The sequence below is a fragment of the Heterodontus francisci genome, chromosome 1 (genome assembly GCF_036365525.1).
Source record: "Heterodontus francisci isolate sHetFra1 chromosome 1, sHetFra1.hap1, whole genome shotgun sequence".
In the NCBI taxonomy this organism is placed as follows: domain Eukaryota; kingdom Metazoa; phylum Chordata; class Chondrichthyes; order Heterodontiformes; family Heterodontidae; genus Heterodontus; species Heterodontus francisci.
In genome coordinates this window covers 113,736,086-113,755,637 of record NC_090371.1, presented here as the reverse complement: position 1 = coordinate 113,755,637, position 19,552 = coordinate 113,736,086, and the positions used below count along the sequence as shown (strand labels likewise).

The 19,552-nt window shown below is 43.1% G+C and overlaps 1 protein-coding gene across 8 annotated transcripts in view; it reads left to right on the top strand.

Moving 5' to 3' along the window:
- The window catches only part of slc7a2 (solute carrier family 7 member 2), a 268,766-nt gene that overhangs the window by 164,891 nt on the left and 84,323 nt on the right, over window positions 1-19,552 (top strand). For all 8 annotated transcript variants that reach the window (XM_068034690.1, XM_068034675.1, XM_068034698.1 and 5 more), the window contains 2 exons: window positions 14,218-14,608; window positions 18,522-18,677. In XM_068034690.1, the coding sequence (XP_067890791.1) occupies window positions 14,233-14,608; window positions 18,522-18,677 (532 nt within the window). In that variant the 5' untranslated portion in view covers window positions 14,218-14,232. The remainder of the gene's footprint in view (window positions 1-14,217; window positions 14,609-18,521; window positions 18,678-19,552) is intronic.

Below are 19,552 nucleotides of genomic sequence, written 5' to 3'. Positions count from 1 at the left end.
TAATACTCCAACTGAAATAATTGGTTGTGATTCCTAGTGCTGCTGGGCAAGTGATTTTCCAGTGATTTGGAACAATTAGCTTTCGAAGTTGAATTAGGTGCTACAACATACCTGAAACAGATAGCTGTTTTAGAACTCTCACAGCCTGTTAGTAACTTTAGATCTTGCTTGTTATGTTTTATCTCAATTTTTCTCCCCTTTTTCCTGCTTTATCCTCCCAATGGCAACAATACATGCTGCAATATAGCTTCATACGTACCAGCAGGAGCATGACTCCTTGCCCATGTGACTATTTTCCAATGTTAACAAGCATTGGCAAATCATTGAACTGCAAGATGCACCACAGCAAAACCCAACCATCGCCTTGGGACCTGACATTTGCACAGGTGCACTCTCCGGCAGGATTGTAGGCATATTTTAAACAGGAAGCAAAACTTATGGCTCTGGCTGACACGTGATGTATCTGTTAAAAACAGATTTGTGTGTGCTGGTGGGTTTGCAAGATTATCTGGTAAGTAGCTGAGCCATACAGACCAGCTACTTGTGGTACCTGGTCTATATAGCACAGCTATTCATTGGATAAACTTGCTGAACCATCAGGGCACAGGACTATGCTGAGTTAAATTATATTTGTGGGAATAGCAAAGGGAGCTAAAATAGGCCTGAGTGTACTGTGCTTGGGTTAGAGTAGAGGGGAAAAACCATTCAGGATTATTGTTTCAGATCACTATTCGGTAACTGCTGCTCAAAGAGTGAAGACATTATTGTACTCAGTCATGATTTCCCCCTGTCAATCACATTGACTAATCTAACCTTACACGGGTTGTGGGGTTAATTTGGATCAGACAGGAGATTTGTGGTGTTAGCAGGTGTTCCATGAGATAACATCTCATGTATGCCACTGCAATATGAATATTCTGGTCGATAATTGGAGCAAAGATCGTGGAGATTTCACTGTATGTCTTAATTTAGCAATTGCAGGTTGCATGAATCACAGAATCGTTCCAGTGCAGAAGGCGGCTATTCGGCCCATCGTGTCTGCACTGGCTCTCCAAATGATTCAGTTAGTGCCATTCTACCACCTTCTCCCCATAACCTTGCACATTTTTCCTTTTCAGATAACAGTCTAATTCCCTTTCGAATGTTTCAATTGAACCTGCCTCCACCACACTGTCAGGCAGTGCATTCCAGACCTTAACCACTCACTGCATGAAAAGGTTTTCTTCATGTTGTTTTTGCTTTCTTACCAATCGTTTTAAATCTGTGCCCTCTCGTTCTTGATCCTTTCACGAGTGGGAACAGTTTCTCCCCATCTACTCTGTCCAGACCCCTCATGATTTCAAATACCTCTATCAAATCTCCTCTCAACCTTTTCTCCAAGGAAAACAGTTCTAATTTCTCCAATCTTATTGAGGAACTGAAGTTCCTCATCCCTGGAACCATTCTTGTGTATCTTTTCTGTACTCTCTCCAATGTCTTCACAACCTTCCTAAAGAGCTGCGCCCAGAACTGGATACAGTACTCCAGCTGAGGCCGAACTGGTGTCTTATACAAGTTCAACATAACTTCCTTGCTCTTGTACTCTATGCCCCTATTAATAAAGCCCAGGATACTGTATGCTTTATTAATCGCTCTTTCAACCTGTCCTGCTACCTTCAATGACTTATGCACATATACACCCAGGTCCCCCTGCTCCTGCACCCCTTTAGAATTGTTCCCTTTATTTTATATTGTTTCTCCATGTTCTTCCTACCAAAATGAATCAATTCACATTTCTCCACATTGAACTTTATCTGCCAATTGTCCACCCATTCTACCAACTTGTCTACGTCCTTTGAAGTTCTGCACGATCCTCCTCACAGTTCACAATGCTTCCAAGTGTGAATATCATTGATGTTTGAACTCAAACAAAAATCCACTTCCTGCATTTATAATTTGTTTGCCGTACTTTCCTCTTCTACCTTTTGTCGATCTCACTAAGGCATTCAACATCATCAGCTGAGCAGGGTTGCTCGAGATTTTGGTAAAAATTGGCTGTCCACCGAAGCTTCTCAGTCTTATCCGTTCCTTCCATAACAACATTCACTTCACTGTACAGTTTGATGGTTCCACTTCCAACAGTTTCGGAGTGAAGAATGGAGTAAAACGGGGTTATGTCCTAGCCTCCATTCTGTTTGGCATCATCTTCTCCATGCTCCTGACTTTCAAGTATGGAAGGAGTCTACTTGCACACTAGATCAGACAGCAAGCTCTACAGTCTATCAAGGCTGAAAGTGAAGACAAAAACTCATCACACCCTGATCATAGAAGTCCTCTATGCTGATGATGCTGCATTGGTCACTCACATGGAAACTCAGCTACAAAGATACATGGACTGTCTCTCCCGTACCTGTAACTTGTTCTCCATTTCTGTAAGCATCAGGAAAACTGTGGCCATGGGACAAGGTGTTGCATCTCTGCCCCTGATCACACTAAATAATACCTCACTGGAAGTGGTTAGCAAATTCTACTACCTTGGGTCCATGGTGACAGACAATCTGTCCCTTGATGCAGAGCTCGTTACACGCATAGGAAAAGCAGCTACCACCTTTGGTCGACTCCCAAAACGTGCATGAGATAACACCAAGCTGACCCTTAAGGCCAAGCTGATGGTTTATAAGGACTGTGTTCTCAGCGTCTTGCTGCATGGCTGTGAAACATGGCTGACTTACAGCTGCCAGGAAAAGAAGCTCAATAATTTCCATATTTGCTGTGTGCGGTGCATTATGGGTATATCCTGGCAGGACAAAGTCACAAATGCAGCAGTTCTCTCAAAGGCAGAGGTCCCAAGTGTGTTGGCACTAATCAAACAGAGCCGGCTTCAGTGTATCAGACATGTCCGCAGGATGGAAGATGGTCGCATACCCAAGGAGGTGAGATATGGTGAGGTAGCCAGGGCCAGACAACCAGCGGGGTGCCTAAAGCTCTGCTTCAGGGATGCTTGCAAGAGTGACATGAAGACCCTAAATGTCAACTATCAGACCAGGGTGTCACTAGCTGATGAAAGAGGGAAATGGCGGTACATTTTGTGGACGGACGTGCACTACCACAACGACCAGGGGATACAGCAGCTTGGCAACAGGCGCCAACGTCAAAAGCAACTCACAGCGTCACTTGGCAGCTTCACATGTGGCACTTGTGGCAAAACCTACCTCTCAAGGATTGGCCTTCACAGGCATCAGCAAAGGTGCACCAAGAAAAGACACCCCACCTAAATAAGTTGTTTGCTGCATGTCCCATCATCTTTTGTAGATGGGAGGATGCCAACTTTGACTTTCCTCCTTATCCCCCGACAAATAGAGTAGGTTTAATGGAAATATGTGGCACTACTCTTTAATAGTTTGACAGCAACAGTTTTCATCTGAACCTTAGGTTGGCAACGTGGTGACTAACATAGCTTTCACTTTACATAACATGGTGTACAACTCTTACTTTTTCCCTTATATCTTTTCTCCATGTCTTCTTCTCCTGGAAGCAATGACTTGAACTAGAATACAATTTCAAGGTTTGCAGCATCTGTTTAGTGCTTCACTGAAGCACCCATTGTTCCTTTGTGAGACTTGACTGAAGATTGCTGTTAAATTCAGTGGCATCAAAACTGAATAGAATAGTTAGTCCCACCTACTGAAGTTCAGAGTGGGAGGTAGGATAGTGAGCTAAATCCAGCAGCAGAAGGGAATAAATCTGGCTTTGATATGTGTCAGAAGATATTGGGTATCAGCTGTAGTTTTTATCTGATTGAATTGGTAAATGTGAGTATTTTTAAGTCACCTTTAAGATATTGGTCTGGAATTTGTGGTCAGCGGCAAAGCAAGGGTTTGAAGAAAACCTTACTGAGTCGATCTCTCTGGTGAGAACTTTGCTGTTCTCAAAGTGAAGTTAATTGCAGCATTCTTTAATGGATATTCCCAGCATGGAGCTGCGATGATAGCATCAAGCTGTCAAAGCAGCCAATCACATTAAAGAATTCTTACAGCCAACCAGGAAATGAAAAGCACTAAAATCAAATCACTTTTCAAAAATATTACATAGAGCAAAATAAAGATTGGGAAATATATATGGAGTAAAGGTAGAATCTGAAATATGAAAAAACTTTTAAAAATTGATTTCAAAAATCTAGTAATTAATCATAATGGAGCCATTTAGCAACGTTCCACAATACAAAATAAATTTTTCAGGTGCAGATCTGTTGTTCAGCAATAGTCATTACTCAGATCGCCATTGAAAACCCAGTCACAGCTGATTGAACAAGGTGCAACTTTTTATGATGTTTCTAACAGTGATGCAAGAGCAGGAAAGGGAATGTTCCTGTCACATCAACTAACTTCACTGATTTCTGTCCATGTGGCGGGGATAGGGGTCCCACAATACAGCCTGTGGTGAAGCAACCAATGACAGACTGCAGCTTCAGGATTTCTGCAGTAATCTGCACTTGCGCTAAATCCTGAAGTTACGGTCAGATTCAATCTACCTTTACAGTGGCTATTCACCTCATCAAAGATCAACTGCCTTCCGGTGTGAGTATTAAATACTGCCTAGATGAAAAACTCTTTAACCTCAGTCGCCTCCGTGCCAAAACTAAACTGACCACCATAGGCATACATGGTCTACAGTTTGCGAATGACTGCAGTGTCGTTGCCCACTTTACACCAGATTTGCAAGTCACTCTCGATCTCTTCAATTCTGCATACAAGAGACTTGGCCTGTCCTTGAATGTTGCCAAAACAAAACTCATACATCAATCCACACCTAGGCAGCCAAATGTTCGCCCTCCTATATATGTTGAAGGAGAGACTCTGGAATATGTTGAGCATTTCCCATATCTTGGCAGCCACCTATCTCAAAAGGCCACAATTGATGAGGAGATCTAACATCGGATCAGTTGCGCTAGCTCAGCCTTCTACAAACTACAGCAGTGAGTGTTTGACAACAAAGATCTCCGCAAGTCAACAAAAGTCCTAGTGTACAGAACAGTTGTCATCACCACACTCCTGTTCTGTAATGAGACCTGGACTGTGTAGCAGCAACACATAAGAGCACCAGAGAAATTCCATCAGCTGTGCCTCCGCTGCATCCTCCAGATTCAATGGAAGGACTGGCAAACAAACGCTAGTCTCCTTCTTGAAGCCAGCTCCAGAAATGTTCAGGCAAAACTCCTGCAAAATCAACTTTGATGGACTGGACACTGTGTCCGGATGGCCGAAAACCATCTCCCCAGCCAGGTTCTGTTTTCTCAACTCTCAAATGCCAGCGTTCTGGGGAGGACAAGGAAAACGCTCCAAAGACACTCTGAAACTCTCTTTGAATCATGGCAGCATTGACATTGAAGACTGGGAGGAGCTTGCTACCAATCGTTCAAAGTGGCGACAACTTGTCCATTCAGCTGCATCATGCTGAGAGTCCAAACGCCTTAATGATGAGGCAGAGCGGCAGCAGAGAAGGAAAAAAAAGGAAGAAAATCCTGCACTCCGGATCCCACTACCTCATGGGACATCCAGCCCTGTGTGCCCAAAGATTTGTGATTCGAGAATCAGCCTGTTCAGTCACAGGAAGACCATGGCAGAAATTCGCGCCCTGATTAGATGTCATCCTCGAATCGAGGGACAGCCGCAACGCTATCAGCTGACACTTGCAGTTTGCCATCAACCCCTGAAAAATGCAGGTCATAATTTCTGTATTAATATTTCATATTGCCACTTTGTGTGATGTGTGCTAATACAGTTTGTCATAAACAGATATAGCCAATCTAATTGAGTTTGTTTTTTATTACCTGATAATACAAATCAAACTCAACCCTAAAGAGTTCAGTTTGATTTTACATCATGTTTACAGAACAGAAACAGGACATTCAGCTCAACTGGTCTGTGCCAGTGTTTATGCTCCACATGAGCCTCCTCCCACCCTTCATCTAACTAAATTAGCATTTCCTTTTGCTCCCACCTCAATGAATTTCGTGCTCGGCTTGACGTTGAGCTCTTCTTCCGTTGCCTCCGCCTCTGGGCTCAGTTCTTTGACCAAAAGTCCTCCCCCCGACCAGCAGACCCAATCATCCGCCTCCAGCATTCTCCCTCTACCTGGACCCCTCCCTCTGGCCTCTTAACCACTCTTGATCTTTTCATTGAAAACTGTCGGTGAGACATTGGTCATCTCAATTTGTCTGCCTCCCTCACTCACTCTAACCTGTCCCCCTCTGAACTTGAGGCACTCCGTTCTCTCAGGTCTCACCCCGACATGGTCATCAAACCCGCAGACAAGGGTGGTGCTGTTGTTGTATGGCGTACCAACCTCTACCTTGCAGAGGCTCAACGCCAACTCTCAGACACTTCTTCCTACCTCCCTCTGGACCATGACCCCACCACTGAACATCAAGCTACTGTCCACAGGACTATCACTGACCTCATCTCCTCTGGAGATCTTCCCTCTACAGCTTCCAACCTCATAGTCCCACAACCCCCGACAGCCCGCTGCTACCTCCTTCCCAAAATCCACAAACGGGACTGTCCCAGCAGACCCATTGTGTCAGCCTGCTCCTGCCCCACTGAACTTATTTCTTCCTATCTTGACTCTATCTTTTCTCCCTTGGTCCAGTCTCTTCCCACCTACATCCGTGACTCTTCTGACACCCTACGTCATTTTGACAATTTCCAGTTTCCTGGCCCCAACCGCCTCCTCTTCACTATGGACGACCAATCTCTCTACACCACCATCCCCCACCAGGATGGTTTGAGGGCTCTCCGCTTCTTCTTTGAATAGAGGCCCAAACAGTCCCCATCCACCACCACCCTCCTCCGCCTGGCTGAACTTGTTCTCACATTGAACAACTTCTCCTTCAACTCCACTCACTTCCTTCAAGTAAAGGTGTTGCTATGGGTACCCACATGGGTCTTAGTTATGCCTGTCTTTTTGTGGGATATGTCGAACATTCCTTGTTTCAGGCCCCCTCCCCCAACTCTTTTTCCGGTACATTGATGACTGTATTGGTGCCGTTTCCTGCTCCTGCCCTGAACTGGAAAACTTTATCAACTTTGCTTCCAATTTCCACCCTTCTCTCACCTTTACATGGTCCATCTCCAACACTTCCTTTCACTTCCTCAACTTCTCTGTCTCCATCTCCGGGGATAGGCTGTCTACTAATATTCATTATAAGCCCACTGACTCCCACAGCTACCTCAACTACACTTCTTCACACCCTGCCTCCTGTAAGGACTCCATTCCATTCTCCCAGTTTCTCCGTCTCCGACGCATCTGCTCTGATGATACTACCTTCCATGACGGTGCTTCTGATATGTCTTCCTTTTTCCTCAACCGAGGATTCCCCCCTGCCGTAGTTGACAGGGCCCTCAACCATGTCCGGCCCATTTCCCGCACCTCTATCCTCACCCCTTCCCCTCCGTCCCAGAACCGTGACAGAGTTCCCCTTATCCTCACTTTCCACCCCATCAGCCTCCATATCCAAAGCATCATCCTCCGCCATTTCCGCCACCTCCAGCGTGATGCCACTACCAAACCCATCTTCGCCTCCCTTCCCCTGTCAGCATTCTGAAGGGATCGTTCCCTCCGTGACACCCTGGTCCACTCCTCCATTACCCCCACCACCTCATCCCCTTCCCATGGCACCTTCCCCTGCAATCGCAGGAGGTGTAATACCTGCCCATTTACCTCCTCTCTCCTCACTATCCCAGGCCCCAAACACTCCTTTCAGGTGAAGCAGCGATTTACTTGTACTTCTTTCAATGTAGTATACTGTATTCGCTGCTCACAATGTGGTCTGCTCTACATTGGGGAGACCAAACGCAGACTGGGTCACCACTTTGCGGAACACCTCCGTTCAGTCCGCAAGCAGGACCCCGAGCTTCCGGTTACTTGCCATTTCAACACTCCCCCCTGCTCTCATGTTCACATCTCTGTCCTGGGATTGCTGCAGTGTTCCAGTGAACATCAACGCAAACTCAAGGAACAGCATTTCATTTACCGATTAGGCACACTACAGCCTGCCGGACTGAAAATTGAGTTCAATAATTTCAGAGCATGCCGGGCCCCCCATTTTACTTTTATTTTTAGTTATTTTTTTCTTTTTCCTTTTTTATATATATATATTTTTTTGTGTTTATTTTATTTCATCTTAGTTTGTTCAGTTTGCTTACCTACTTTTTTTTCATGTTTGTACTTGCGCCTGTTCAATTTTCAGTCCATTAACACCCTATCTATAGTAATGCTTTGTCTTTCAACACACCATTAACATATTGTTTGCCTTTGTTCCACAACCTTCTGGTCAGCTATTCTGTTACCTTGGCCTATCAACACCTTCTCCTTTGTTATCTCTTGCCCCACCCCCGCTTTACTTGCTTATAACCTTTTACATTTCTAATATTTGCCAGTTGTGATGAAGGGTCACTGACCTGAAACGTTAACTCTGCTTCTCTCTCCACAGATGCTGCCAGACCTGCTGAGTATTTCCAGCATTTCTTGTTTTCATTGGCATTTCCTTTTATTTATTTCTCCCTCATGCTGTTATCCAGCTTCCCCTTTAAATGCATCTGTGCTATTTGCCTCAACTACTGCTTATGGTAGTGTATTTCAAATTCCTACCACTCTTTGGATAAAGAGGTTTTTCTTCAATTGGCTATTGAATTACTTAGTGACTATCTCATATTTATGACCTTTGGACTCCACGCCCCCCCCACCCCCCGCCACAAGTGGAAACATTTTCTCTGTCTACCCTTTTAGACCCTTTCACTGTCTTGAAGACCTCTATCAGGTCACCCCTCAGCCTTCAAAGAGTCCCAGCCTGTTCAGCCTTTCCTGACACATATATCTTCTCAGTTCTGTTTATTACCTTTGTGAATTTATTTTGCACCTTCTCCAATGCCTCTATATTTTTGTAATATGGAGACCAGAACTGAGCTTAGTATTCCAAATGTAGTCTAGCCAAGATACAATACAAGTTTAACATAACGTTTCAGTTCTATCCTTTTTTCTTCTTTTTTTTCTTTGGCCTCCTTGTCTCGAGAGACAATGGGTAAGCGCCTAGAGGTGGTCAGTGGTTTGTGGAGCAGCGCCTGGAGTGGCTATAAAGGCCAATTCTAGAGTGACAGGCTCTTCCACAGGCGCTGCAGATAAAATTGGTTGTTGGGGCTGTTACACAGTTGGCTCTCTCTTTGCACTTCTGTCTTTTTTATGTCTTTTTTTATGGCTTTGTTCATCTGTGTTGCTACTTTCAGCGACTTGTGTACCCCTAGATCATTTTGTTTTTCTACCCCATTTAGACTCTTATTAGCTAAGGATCATGTGGTGTTACGACCTCAGTGAGATTGTTAAACATGAAAAATACGAAATACGAACTCCCAGACCAATTTAAAGAATTACACAAAATTTCACATTTTAAGATTTATAACAACTAAATTTTAAAAACCCCTGTTAAGTAAATCCCCATTAACTTTGTTAGTAACTGTTACACCAAATTACAAAGAAAGGTAGGTGTATTCTTTACTTATTAAAATACTTGAAAATGTCACACCACACTTATACATTACACAATCCTCTTTGGCGAAATCTTTGTGGTTAAAAGTCCCAAACTCTTCCCAGTTGCAATAGGTTGGATCTCCCAGACCTTTTCAAAAATCAATGTTCTCTTTGCTTATTGAGCACTTTTGACATGGATGTCCGTGAATAAGGCAATTCCTGTTGATCCTGCTGGTCTTCTACTGCTCCGAAAGCTTCAAATTTCAAGATAGGTTGAAGTCTTTGCAGCCTTTTACTGTATCAGGCGTCCGAGAGCAGGTCTCTCTCTCTCTCACTCTCTCTCTCTCTCACTCACTCACTCACTCACTCACTCTCACTCTCTCTTACAGCCTGTCCACCGTCAGAAGCTCTAACATTTATCTGGAACCACACATCAATAGCTTATTGTCCTGTTCCAATATGCAAAGTCCAGAAGTCTGGTTTCAGAGCCACCTGGGCCTTCCATTGTTCCCAGATGTTAACAGCTGCTTGGCACACTTACATCTTCAAAATCACTGACTCCATGTTTTACAACCTGAACATCTCGGAGGATGAAACCCATTGTTCTTCAGGTGTTACCCCCGCAGTCTCAGTTTTTTCAAAAAAAAAAGTCTTTTATCTGACTTATCTTTTAGCAGAGTGGATTCGTCCGGATTCCATCTTAAACTTTTAAAAAGCATAGTTTTAAAACATAATCATGTTACAAAGTTAAGCGTTCATAACATGTGGCCTACCTGTTCTTCCTGCCAAAATGCACCATTGTACAAATTTCAAATGGAAATTCATTTGCCAATTACTGAAATCTTATTGACATCTTCCTGTATTTTACCAATTCCTTGTTTTTGTATTAACTACAGCTGCCAATTTGGTGTCATCCACAAATTTTGAAATGGTACTTTCGATTTCTGAGTCCAAGTCATTAACGTAAATGGTGAAGAACAGAGGTTGCAGCAGGTGTTTGCTGATGATTGGACAGTGTTCAGTACCACTTGCAACTTCGCATACTGAAGCCATCTGTGCCCACATGCAGCAAGACCTTGACAACATTCAGGCTTGGGCTGATAAGTGGCAAGTAATGTTTGCACGACACAAGTGCCAGGCAATGACCATCTCCAACAAGAGAGATTCTAACCATTTTCCCTTGATGTTCGATGGCATTACCATCACTGAATCCCACACTATCAATGTCCTATCATTGACCAGAAACCTAACTTGACCAGCCTTATAAATACTGTGGCTACAAGAGCAGGTCAGAGGCTGGGAATTCTGCAGCAAGTAACTCACCTCCTAACTCCCCAAAGCCTGTTCACCATCTCTAAGGCACAAGTCAGGAGTGTGATGGAATATTCTCCACTTGCCTGGATAAGTACAGCTCCAAGAACAGTCAAGAAGCTCAACCCCATCCAGGGCAAAGCAGCCCACTTGATTGGCGCCCAATCCATCACCTTAAACACTCACTCCCTCCACCACCGACGCACACTGACAGCATTGTGTACTGTCTACAAGATGCATTACAGCAACTCACTAAGAATCCTTCAACAGCACCTAGCAACCCCACAACCTGTGCCACTTAGAAGAACAAGGCAGCAGATGCATAAGACTGCCACCACCTGCAAGTTCCTCTGCAAGCCGCACAGCTTCTTGACTTGGAAATATATTGCTGTTCCTTCACTGTTACTTGGTGAAAATCCTGGAACTCTCTCCCTAACCACTGTGGGTGTATCTACACCACATGGACTGCAGCGGTTCAAGAAGGTGGCTCACTGCCACCTTCTCAATGGCAATTAGGGATGGGTAACAAATGCTGGTGTTGCCAGCGATGCTCACATCCCATGAATGAATAAAAAATGCATGGAGAAGACAAACAATGCAAGGAAGTTGTGGTAAACCTTTATAAGTCACTGGAGAATTGTGTTACATTCTGGGCATCACACTTTAAGAAGAATGCCAAGGCCTTAGAGCAGGTGCAGATGACATTTACCAGAATGTTCCGGGGATGAGAGACTTTAGTTATGTGGGAAGATTAGAGATGCTGGAATTATTTAAGGGGTGATTTAATAGAGGTGTTCAATATCATGAGGAGTTTTGATAGAATAGATGTAACAAAACTATTTCTACGGACAGGGGGGTCGGTAACCAAAGAACACAGCCTTGAGATAATTGACAAAAAGGGCAGGGGGAGATGTGAAGTTTTTCATGCAATTAATTATGATGATCTGTAATGTACTGCCTGAAAAGGTAGTGGAAGCAGACTCGGTAGTAACTTTTAAAAGGGTGTTGGATGTATATTTGAAAAGGAGAAATTTGCAGGGGGGTGGGATTATTTAGAAAGCTCTTTAAAGAGCTGGCACAGACACAATGATCTCCTTCCATGCTGTATGATTCTATGAAATTTTTCAAAATATTTTTTAGTTTGTTCTGATAATTCTCATCTACCGGCTTAGGCTGAAAATAAAAGGGTCAAAATTCCTTAATCTTGTATCATCACGTAAGTATACCAGAATGGACTTATTTTAGATGTATGCTCGAATGGATTGTAGAAGGTGCAGCTTCTGACACACAGGGGTGAGAAGTCAGCAAAATGGACTGACCAGTCCAAATAAATCCAACTAAACTGTGGAACAGTTCACTATTGCCAGATCTCAGGAATTGACAAGCAAAAGAAACCATGCATACTGCTACGTACTGCCACCAAACCCCAGCTTTTGCTACTGTGGGACCCAAAAGCCACACTCTACAATGCTACCAAAGCCTAGCATCCCCACTCATGTCCTCTCTTCCTTAATGCCCTCCTTCTTCTTTATTACTAATAAATTCTACATACCTATTTCCAATCTGTTCCGTGCTGCCCACTATTTTACTCTGTATCCTGGACATTTTAAAAAGTCACAGTAGGAAAATTGAATATAGAAGCAAAAAACTTAAGCAAGACACATTTATCTAAAAATGTGCAGTATTATGGAATTTGATGTCTAAATCATTGGTAAAATCACCATAGTTCCATGTAATAGACAGAATTTGACTCATTCAGTCAGGGTAAATGTTCTGATAAATTTTCTTTAAATTTTTTCTCGGATGTGAGTAACAAATTTATTGCCGACTTTTTTTTTGCCCTAAAACACCTACAGTCCATGTCCTGTGTATTGATGGTGTTAGATGGGCATGTCAAGATGTTGGGCGGAAATTCAATTCTTCTGCCGAGCAGAAATACATATTGGGCCAAAGTGGATCCCAAAAGGAAGTTTCTCTTTAAATTTGTGAGGTCAGGAAGAGCAGGGATGCTCCTTCAGGCTCCATAAAACCAGCCTGAGCTGCCCCACTACCTCTAAAGATCAGGGACTCCTCCCAAGCACCACCACCGCCCACCCCCCACACCCTCCCCGCCACCACCACCACCACTGATCTTCCACCTTTAGGCTTGTAGTCCCAACTCTCCAGAATGACACCATAGTTCTTCCACAGTGCATTGCTACCACAGCACACCCACCCCACGGTGCTCCCCACTCCCCAGTTCTACCAGCGTCTCGCTCATGTTAATGCTGCTAAACCTTAGGATCCTCCTTCAGCACTGCAAAATCCCCAGACACACTCTAGTGCTGCAAAATCTTAGGTTACCCACTGCAGTGCTCCCATGTCCTGCCAATATCACCATTGTGGTTAAACCACATTAACACAACAGCCCCTGCACTCCAACCACCACCCCCCCCCCCCCCCACCCCAACACACCTTTTTTACAAAATTACTAAAGCCATGAGTCAACCTATGCCCCAATGCCATGAACCAGTACAAACAACACCCACATCTTGTTGAATGTCCTAGGCTTTGAAGAAAAGAAAATATATGAATAGAATACATAATCCAGGAACTTACAATAAACAAAATAGCTGAAGTAACAGTTGAAAAAAAATCCATGTGATAAAGATGTAGTTTGAGTGATACAATTGCTGTAAAACACTATCCCTGATGTAATATTTTACACTATGCTGATATAGCAGTCTATCCTCTTTACTGTTGGTTAAATTGGTATATCATAAATATGGTGTCTTTATTGGGTCACACCTTTTCAGGAAAGAAAAGTGGTCATTTGTAATGGCCAGTAAATTCCCCTGCTGCAGAAATGACTGAATTTAGACCCCTGGATAGTCTTCCTCAGTGGTAAACCCACCAGATCCGCAACAGATCAAGATTTGTCCACACCAATGGCTCTTGGCGCTGATTTAGGTGGAATTTCCTGGGTTAATTAATGTTAATATTATTTGTTGAGACAACAATGCCAGGGAACATAATTCGAGGTGGGGGGAAGTCACTGCTGTGTACCTTGAGCATCTATTACAGTTTGTAGTCTTAAAAGGTCAGATTAAATACAGCTGCATCTCAGCAGTAGAATAATACATTGTACATTTAAAAAAAACATCTTGGCATTATAAAACAGCATCATAGCAATGCCAAAGGGAATCCACCTATGTTTTTAATACTGTTTGTTTACCTAGTCTGATGAGAAAAAGAGAAATGCTTCATTCTGTCATTCAATTATAATCTAGCATTGCAGATATTTAGAAAAAGGTTTCTGGGCAGTGGTATGACTGACTAAGCCTATTTCACACAGAAGAAATTGAAGATGCAAAAAAAAAGATAGCCTATTTAAAGCGTTTTAAAGTATTTTTCTTTTTGTTTCAGCTATCCCCATCAAAGATGATTCATTGTGGCTCTGTGTGGTCTTTCACTCGATGTTTAGTTCGTAGAAAAATCATAAGCCAAAATAGCCTTGAAGAAACCAAACTATGTCGCTGTTTGTCCACCATAGACCTCATAGCGCTGGGAGTTGGCAGCACTCTTGGAGCTGGTGTTTACGTTCTAGCTGGTGAGGTTGCTAAATGGGATTCTGGACCCAGCATTATCATCTCTTTCCTAATTGCGGCATTGGCTTCAGTGATGGCGGGTCTGTGCTATGCAGAATTTGGGGCCCGTGTTCCAAAGACTGGTTCTGCATATCTATACAGTTATGTGACTGTTGGTGAACTCTGGGCATTCATCACTGGCTGGAACTTAATTCTTTCTTATGTCATTGGTAAGTGTTTCTGATGTATATAACTAAGATTCACTTTTCACTTATTTTTGTGCATTTCTAAATCTTCAGTTATCCTAGTTTTGCTAAAGATTACAGTAGAAGGTAAATTAATGGTTATCTTTTTAAAAATTAACCGTAGAACCATAGAAAAGTTAGGGCACAGAAAGAGGCCATTCAGCCCGTTGAGTCTGTGCTGGCTGAAAAAAGCTATCCACCTAATCTAATCCCACCTTCCAGCCACTGGTCCGTAGCCTTGCAGGTTACAGCACTTCAGGTGCAGGTCCAGGTACCTTTTAAATGAGTTGAGGGTTTCTACCTCCACCACTGATCCAAGCAGTGAATTCCAGACACCCAACACACTCTGGGTGAAAAAATGTTTCCTCATGTTCCCTCTAATACTTCTACCAATCACCTTAAATCTGTATCCCCTGGTAATTGACCTCTCCGCTAGGGGAAACAGGCCCTTCATAATTCTGTACACCTCAATTAAGTCACCCCTCAGCCTCCTCTGTTCTAAGGAAAACAACCCTAGCCTATTCAAACTTTCCTCATAGCTGCAATTTTCAAGCCCTGGCAACATTCTTGTAAATCTCCAGAGCAATTATGTCCTTCCTGTAATGTGGTGACCAGAAATGTATGCAGTATTCCAGCTGTGGCCTAACCAATGTTTTATACAGTTCCAGCATTACATACCTGGTTTTGTATTCTATACCTCGACCAACAAAGGAAAGTATTCCATAATGCCGCCTTCGCCACTTTATTTACCTGTCTTGCCATCTTCAGGGACCTGTGGACATGCACTGCAAGGTCTCTCACTTCCTCTACCCCTGTCAATATTCTCCCGTCTATTGTATATTCCCTTGCTTTGTTTGCCCTCCCCAAATGCATTACCTCACACTTCTCCAAATTTAATTCCATTTGCCACTTTTCCGCCCACTCAACCAAACCATTGATATCATTCTGGAGTCTACAGCTGTCCTTTTCACTATCAACTATGTGGCCAATTTTTGTGTCATCTGCAAATTTCCCAATCATGCCTCCCACAATGAAGTCCAAATCATTAATATAGACTACAAATAGCAAGGGACCCAACATTGAGTCCTGTGGAACGGCACTGGAAACCTTCCTCCATTCGTAAAAATATCCGTCGACCATTACCCTTTGTTTCCTGTCACTGGGCCAATTTTGGATCCAACTCACCACATTCCCGTGTATCACATGGCTTTTACTTTTCTGACCAGTCTGCAATGTGGGACCTTGTCAAATGCCTTATTAAAATCCATCCATAGACAACATCCCCATTGCACTACCCTCATCAATCATCCTTGTTACTTCTTCAAAAAATTCAATTAAGTTAGTAAGACATGACCTTCCCTTAAGAAATCCATGCTGACTATCCCTGATTAATCCGTGCCTTTCTAAGTGACAGTTTATCCTATCTCTCAGAATTGATTCTAATAATTTGCCCAGTACCGAGGTCAGACTGACCAGCCTATAATTATTTGGCCTATCCCTCTCACCCTTTGTAAACAATGGTACAATGTTTGTAGTCCTCCAAACCTCTGGTACCTCGCCTGTATCCAGTCAGGATTTGAAGATGATCCTCAGAGCATCCGCTTATGTTTGTTTTATTGGAGCTAGATTCTGAGTAAAGTTGAAGAGAAACTATTCCATTCATTAAGCTGCTAGGCAGGGATTTAATTTTAATTACTGCCTGTTTTGTATCTATCTATGGGTATGGTGGACTAGTAGTTCTCTCAGAGAGGTGTAAAAATAATAGGGTAATAATAGTCGGGAATTTCAACTTCCCCAATATCAACTGGGATAGTCTTAGTGCAAAAGGCTTAAAGGGGGCGGAATTCTTAAAGTGCATACAGGAAAGCTTTTTGAGCCAGCATGTAGAAAGTCCTACAAGAGAAGGGGCGGTACTGGACCTAATCCTAGGGAATGAAGCCGGACAAGTGGTAGAAGTGTCAGTGGGGGAGCATTTCAGGGATAGTGACCATAACTCTGATATTTAAGATAGTTATGGAAAAGGACAAGGAGGGACTGGAAATAAAAGTACTGAATTGGGGGAAGGCCAATTTCAATATGATAAAAACAGGATTTGGCGGAAGTGGACTGGGAGCAGCTACTTGCAGGAAAGTCTACATCAGACCAATGGGAGTCATTCAAAAAGGAAATAGTGAGAGTTCAGGGCCAACATGTTCCTGTAAAGGTGAAGGGTAGGACCAACAAGTCCAGGGAACCCTGAATATCAAGGGACATAGAGGATCAGATAAGGAAAACAAAGGAGGCTTATGGCAGATTCAAAGCGCTGAAAACAGTGGAGGCCCTGGAGGAGAATAGAATGTGTAGGGGGGTACTGAAAAAAGTAATTAGGAGAGCGAAGAGGGGACATGAAAAAAACTGGCGGGCAAGATAAAGGAAAATCCCAAGGCATTTTATAAGTATATTAAGGGCAAGAGGATAACCAGGGAAAGAGTAGGGCCCATTAGGGACCAAAGTGGCAATCCGTATGTGGAGCCGGAGGATATAGGTGGGATTTTAAATGATTGCTTTTCATCTGTGTTCACTCTGGAGAAGGACAATGCAGGTGTAGAGATCAGGGAGTGGGATTGTGATATACTTGAACAAATTAGCATTGAAATGGAGGAAGTATTAGCATTTTAGCAGGCTTCAAAGTGGATAAATCCCCAGGCCCAGATGAGATGTATCCCAGGCTGTTATGTGAGACAAGGGAGAAGATAGCAGGGGATCTGACACACATTTTCAAATCCTCTCTGGCCACAGGAGAGGTACCAGAGGACTGGAGGACAGCGAATGTGGTATCATTATTCAAGAAGGATAGCAGGGATAAACCAGGTAATTACAGGCCAGTGAGTCTAACATCAGTGGTAGGGAAACTATTGGAAAAAATTCTGAGGGACAGGATTAATCTCCACTTGGAGAGGCAGGGATTAATCAGGGACAGTCAGCATGGCTTTGCCAGGGGGAGATCACGTCTAACAAACTTGATTGAATTTTTCAAGGAGGTGACTAGATGTGTTGATGAGGGTAAGGCAGTTGATGTAGTCTACATGGACATCAGTAAGGCTTTTGACAAGGTCCTGCAAGGGAGATTGGTTAGGAAGGTAAGAGCCCATGGGATCCAGGGCATATTTGGCAAATTGGATCCAAAATTGGCTTAGTGGCAGTGTTTATGAAGGGAATACTTCAGCATGAAAATACTCCCCTACCCCAGAGCACTATATAACTGTTGTAACCCATAATAACCCATAGCAGTTATATACTGAAAAAATGGTGCAAGCATTTAGAGTGCAACAGGTGTAATTTTTTGAATAATGTAGCCTGGAAATTATAATTGGATACAATTTTGCAAATGCTTAATGAGTTCAATTCAAGTTATTCTCAATGTTTTAGTGGAGGGGTTAACCCTTGATTTTAATGGCTAATTATTTTTTAAAAATAATATTTCCACTAAAATGGCAGAGAAGCCAGAAATGCATTTATACCATAGCCTCACTAATTTGTAGCTCATCTTTTTAAAATATACAGATTTCTTGCAGATGTTTGCTCAATTGTTTGAGTAACACTTTTTTAATGTCACAAATTCGAAGGGTTCCAGTGAATTATTTAAGCATTGTCCTTTATAGATCAATAATTATAGTTTGTGTAAGCCAACCTTACCAGGAACAGTTCCAAAAATTGAGGAAGAACAGATGGAGCCTTCTCAAGTGGAATTTGATTGAGGGAACCCAACTAGTGGGTGCCTGCAATGGATTCAAGCTACAATTATTCATTTAATGAACATTTTGTTCATTTAGTTATATACTGTGCTTTTATTTGTTGCTGCAGGTTTCCAGTGAAACACTAACGTGAATGTTTACTTTTCATTTGTGTTTGCACCTAGGTACTTCAAGTGTTGCCAGGGCATGGAGTGGTACCTTTGATGAACTTGTTGGCAAACAGATTGGAAATTTCTTTGGCACATACTTCAGGATGAATTCACCAGGATTAGCAGAATATCCAGACTTCTTTGCAGTGTGTCTTATATTATTATTGGCAGGTATGCTGAAAGTGAAGTTTTAGTATATGTCATTTTACAGTAAGCTGGGAAAGACATTCATTATGATGCTTATAAAATGGCAGAAATGTCTATTTTGCTTTCATGCAGGGCAGGGTCATACATTCACATTTAAAAATACAGGGTTGTAGTGGGGAGGGCTAAATTGGATAGCCTCCAAAAATGGGCACAGGATCACAATGCGTGATTAACCCACGCCCATTGATTGCAATGCAGGTAACAGCCCAACTTTGTGCTCCTTGCTCATACAGACCAAATGCTGGAAGGTGGGATTAGAATAGGTGGATCGTTTTTCGGCTGGCATAGACATGATGGGCCAAGTGGCCTCTTTCTGTGCCTTAAACTTCCTATGATTCTGTGATCTCTCTATCCAGCCAACGCTAACCGTGCTATTCATTGGCCAGATGGATCAGCAGAGTGTCATGAGTGGCTGGCACAACTTAAAAGGAAGGTGCATTGTGGCCATAGCAGGTGCTGGAAGTCATGGTTTTAGAAAATCAGAACTGGGAAAGAGTGAGAAATGGTCCAACAGGAGAGAGAACAAGCTCCAGAGTTTGCAGGCACTGTTCTGGAGGTCTTGTGGAGGAGGTGGAAAGGAGGAGCGATGTTCTGTGTCCACAGGAGGCCCTCTAGACACACAGTGAAAGCAGAGCAGATAGGAGGTCAATGCCAGGAGTCAAACCCTGAGGAGGTCCAACTGCAGGTGGACCCGATACAAGGGCACTGACACGTATCCTCCTTCAATGCCTCTTACCAGAACCTTTGCCTTGAGCGCGCGCTCTGGTGGAAAGGTTATGCCTTTACCTAGTGTTACGACCAGGTGAGAAAGGTGTCTAGGGGTCTTTTATTGTTTTCAC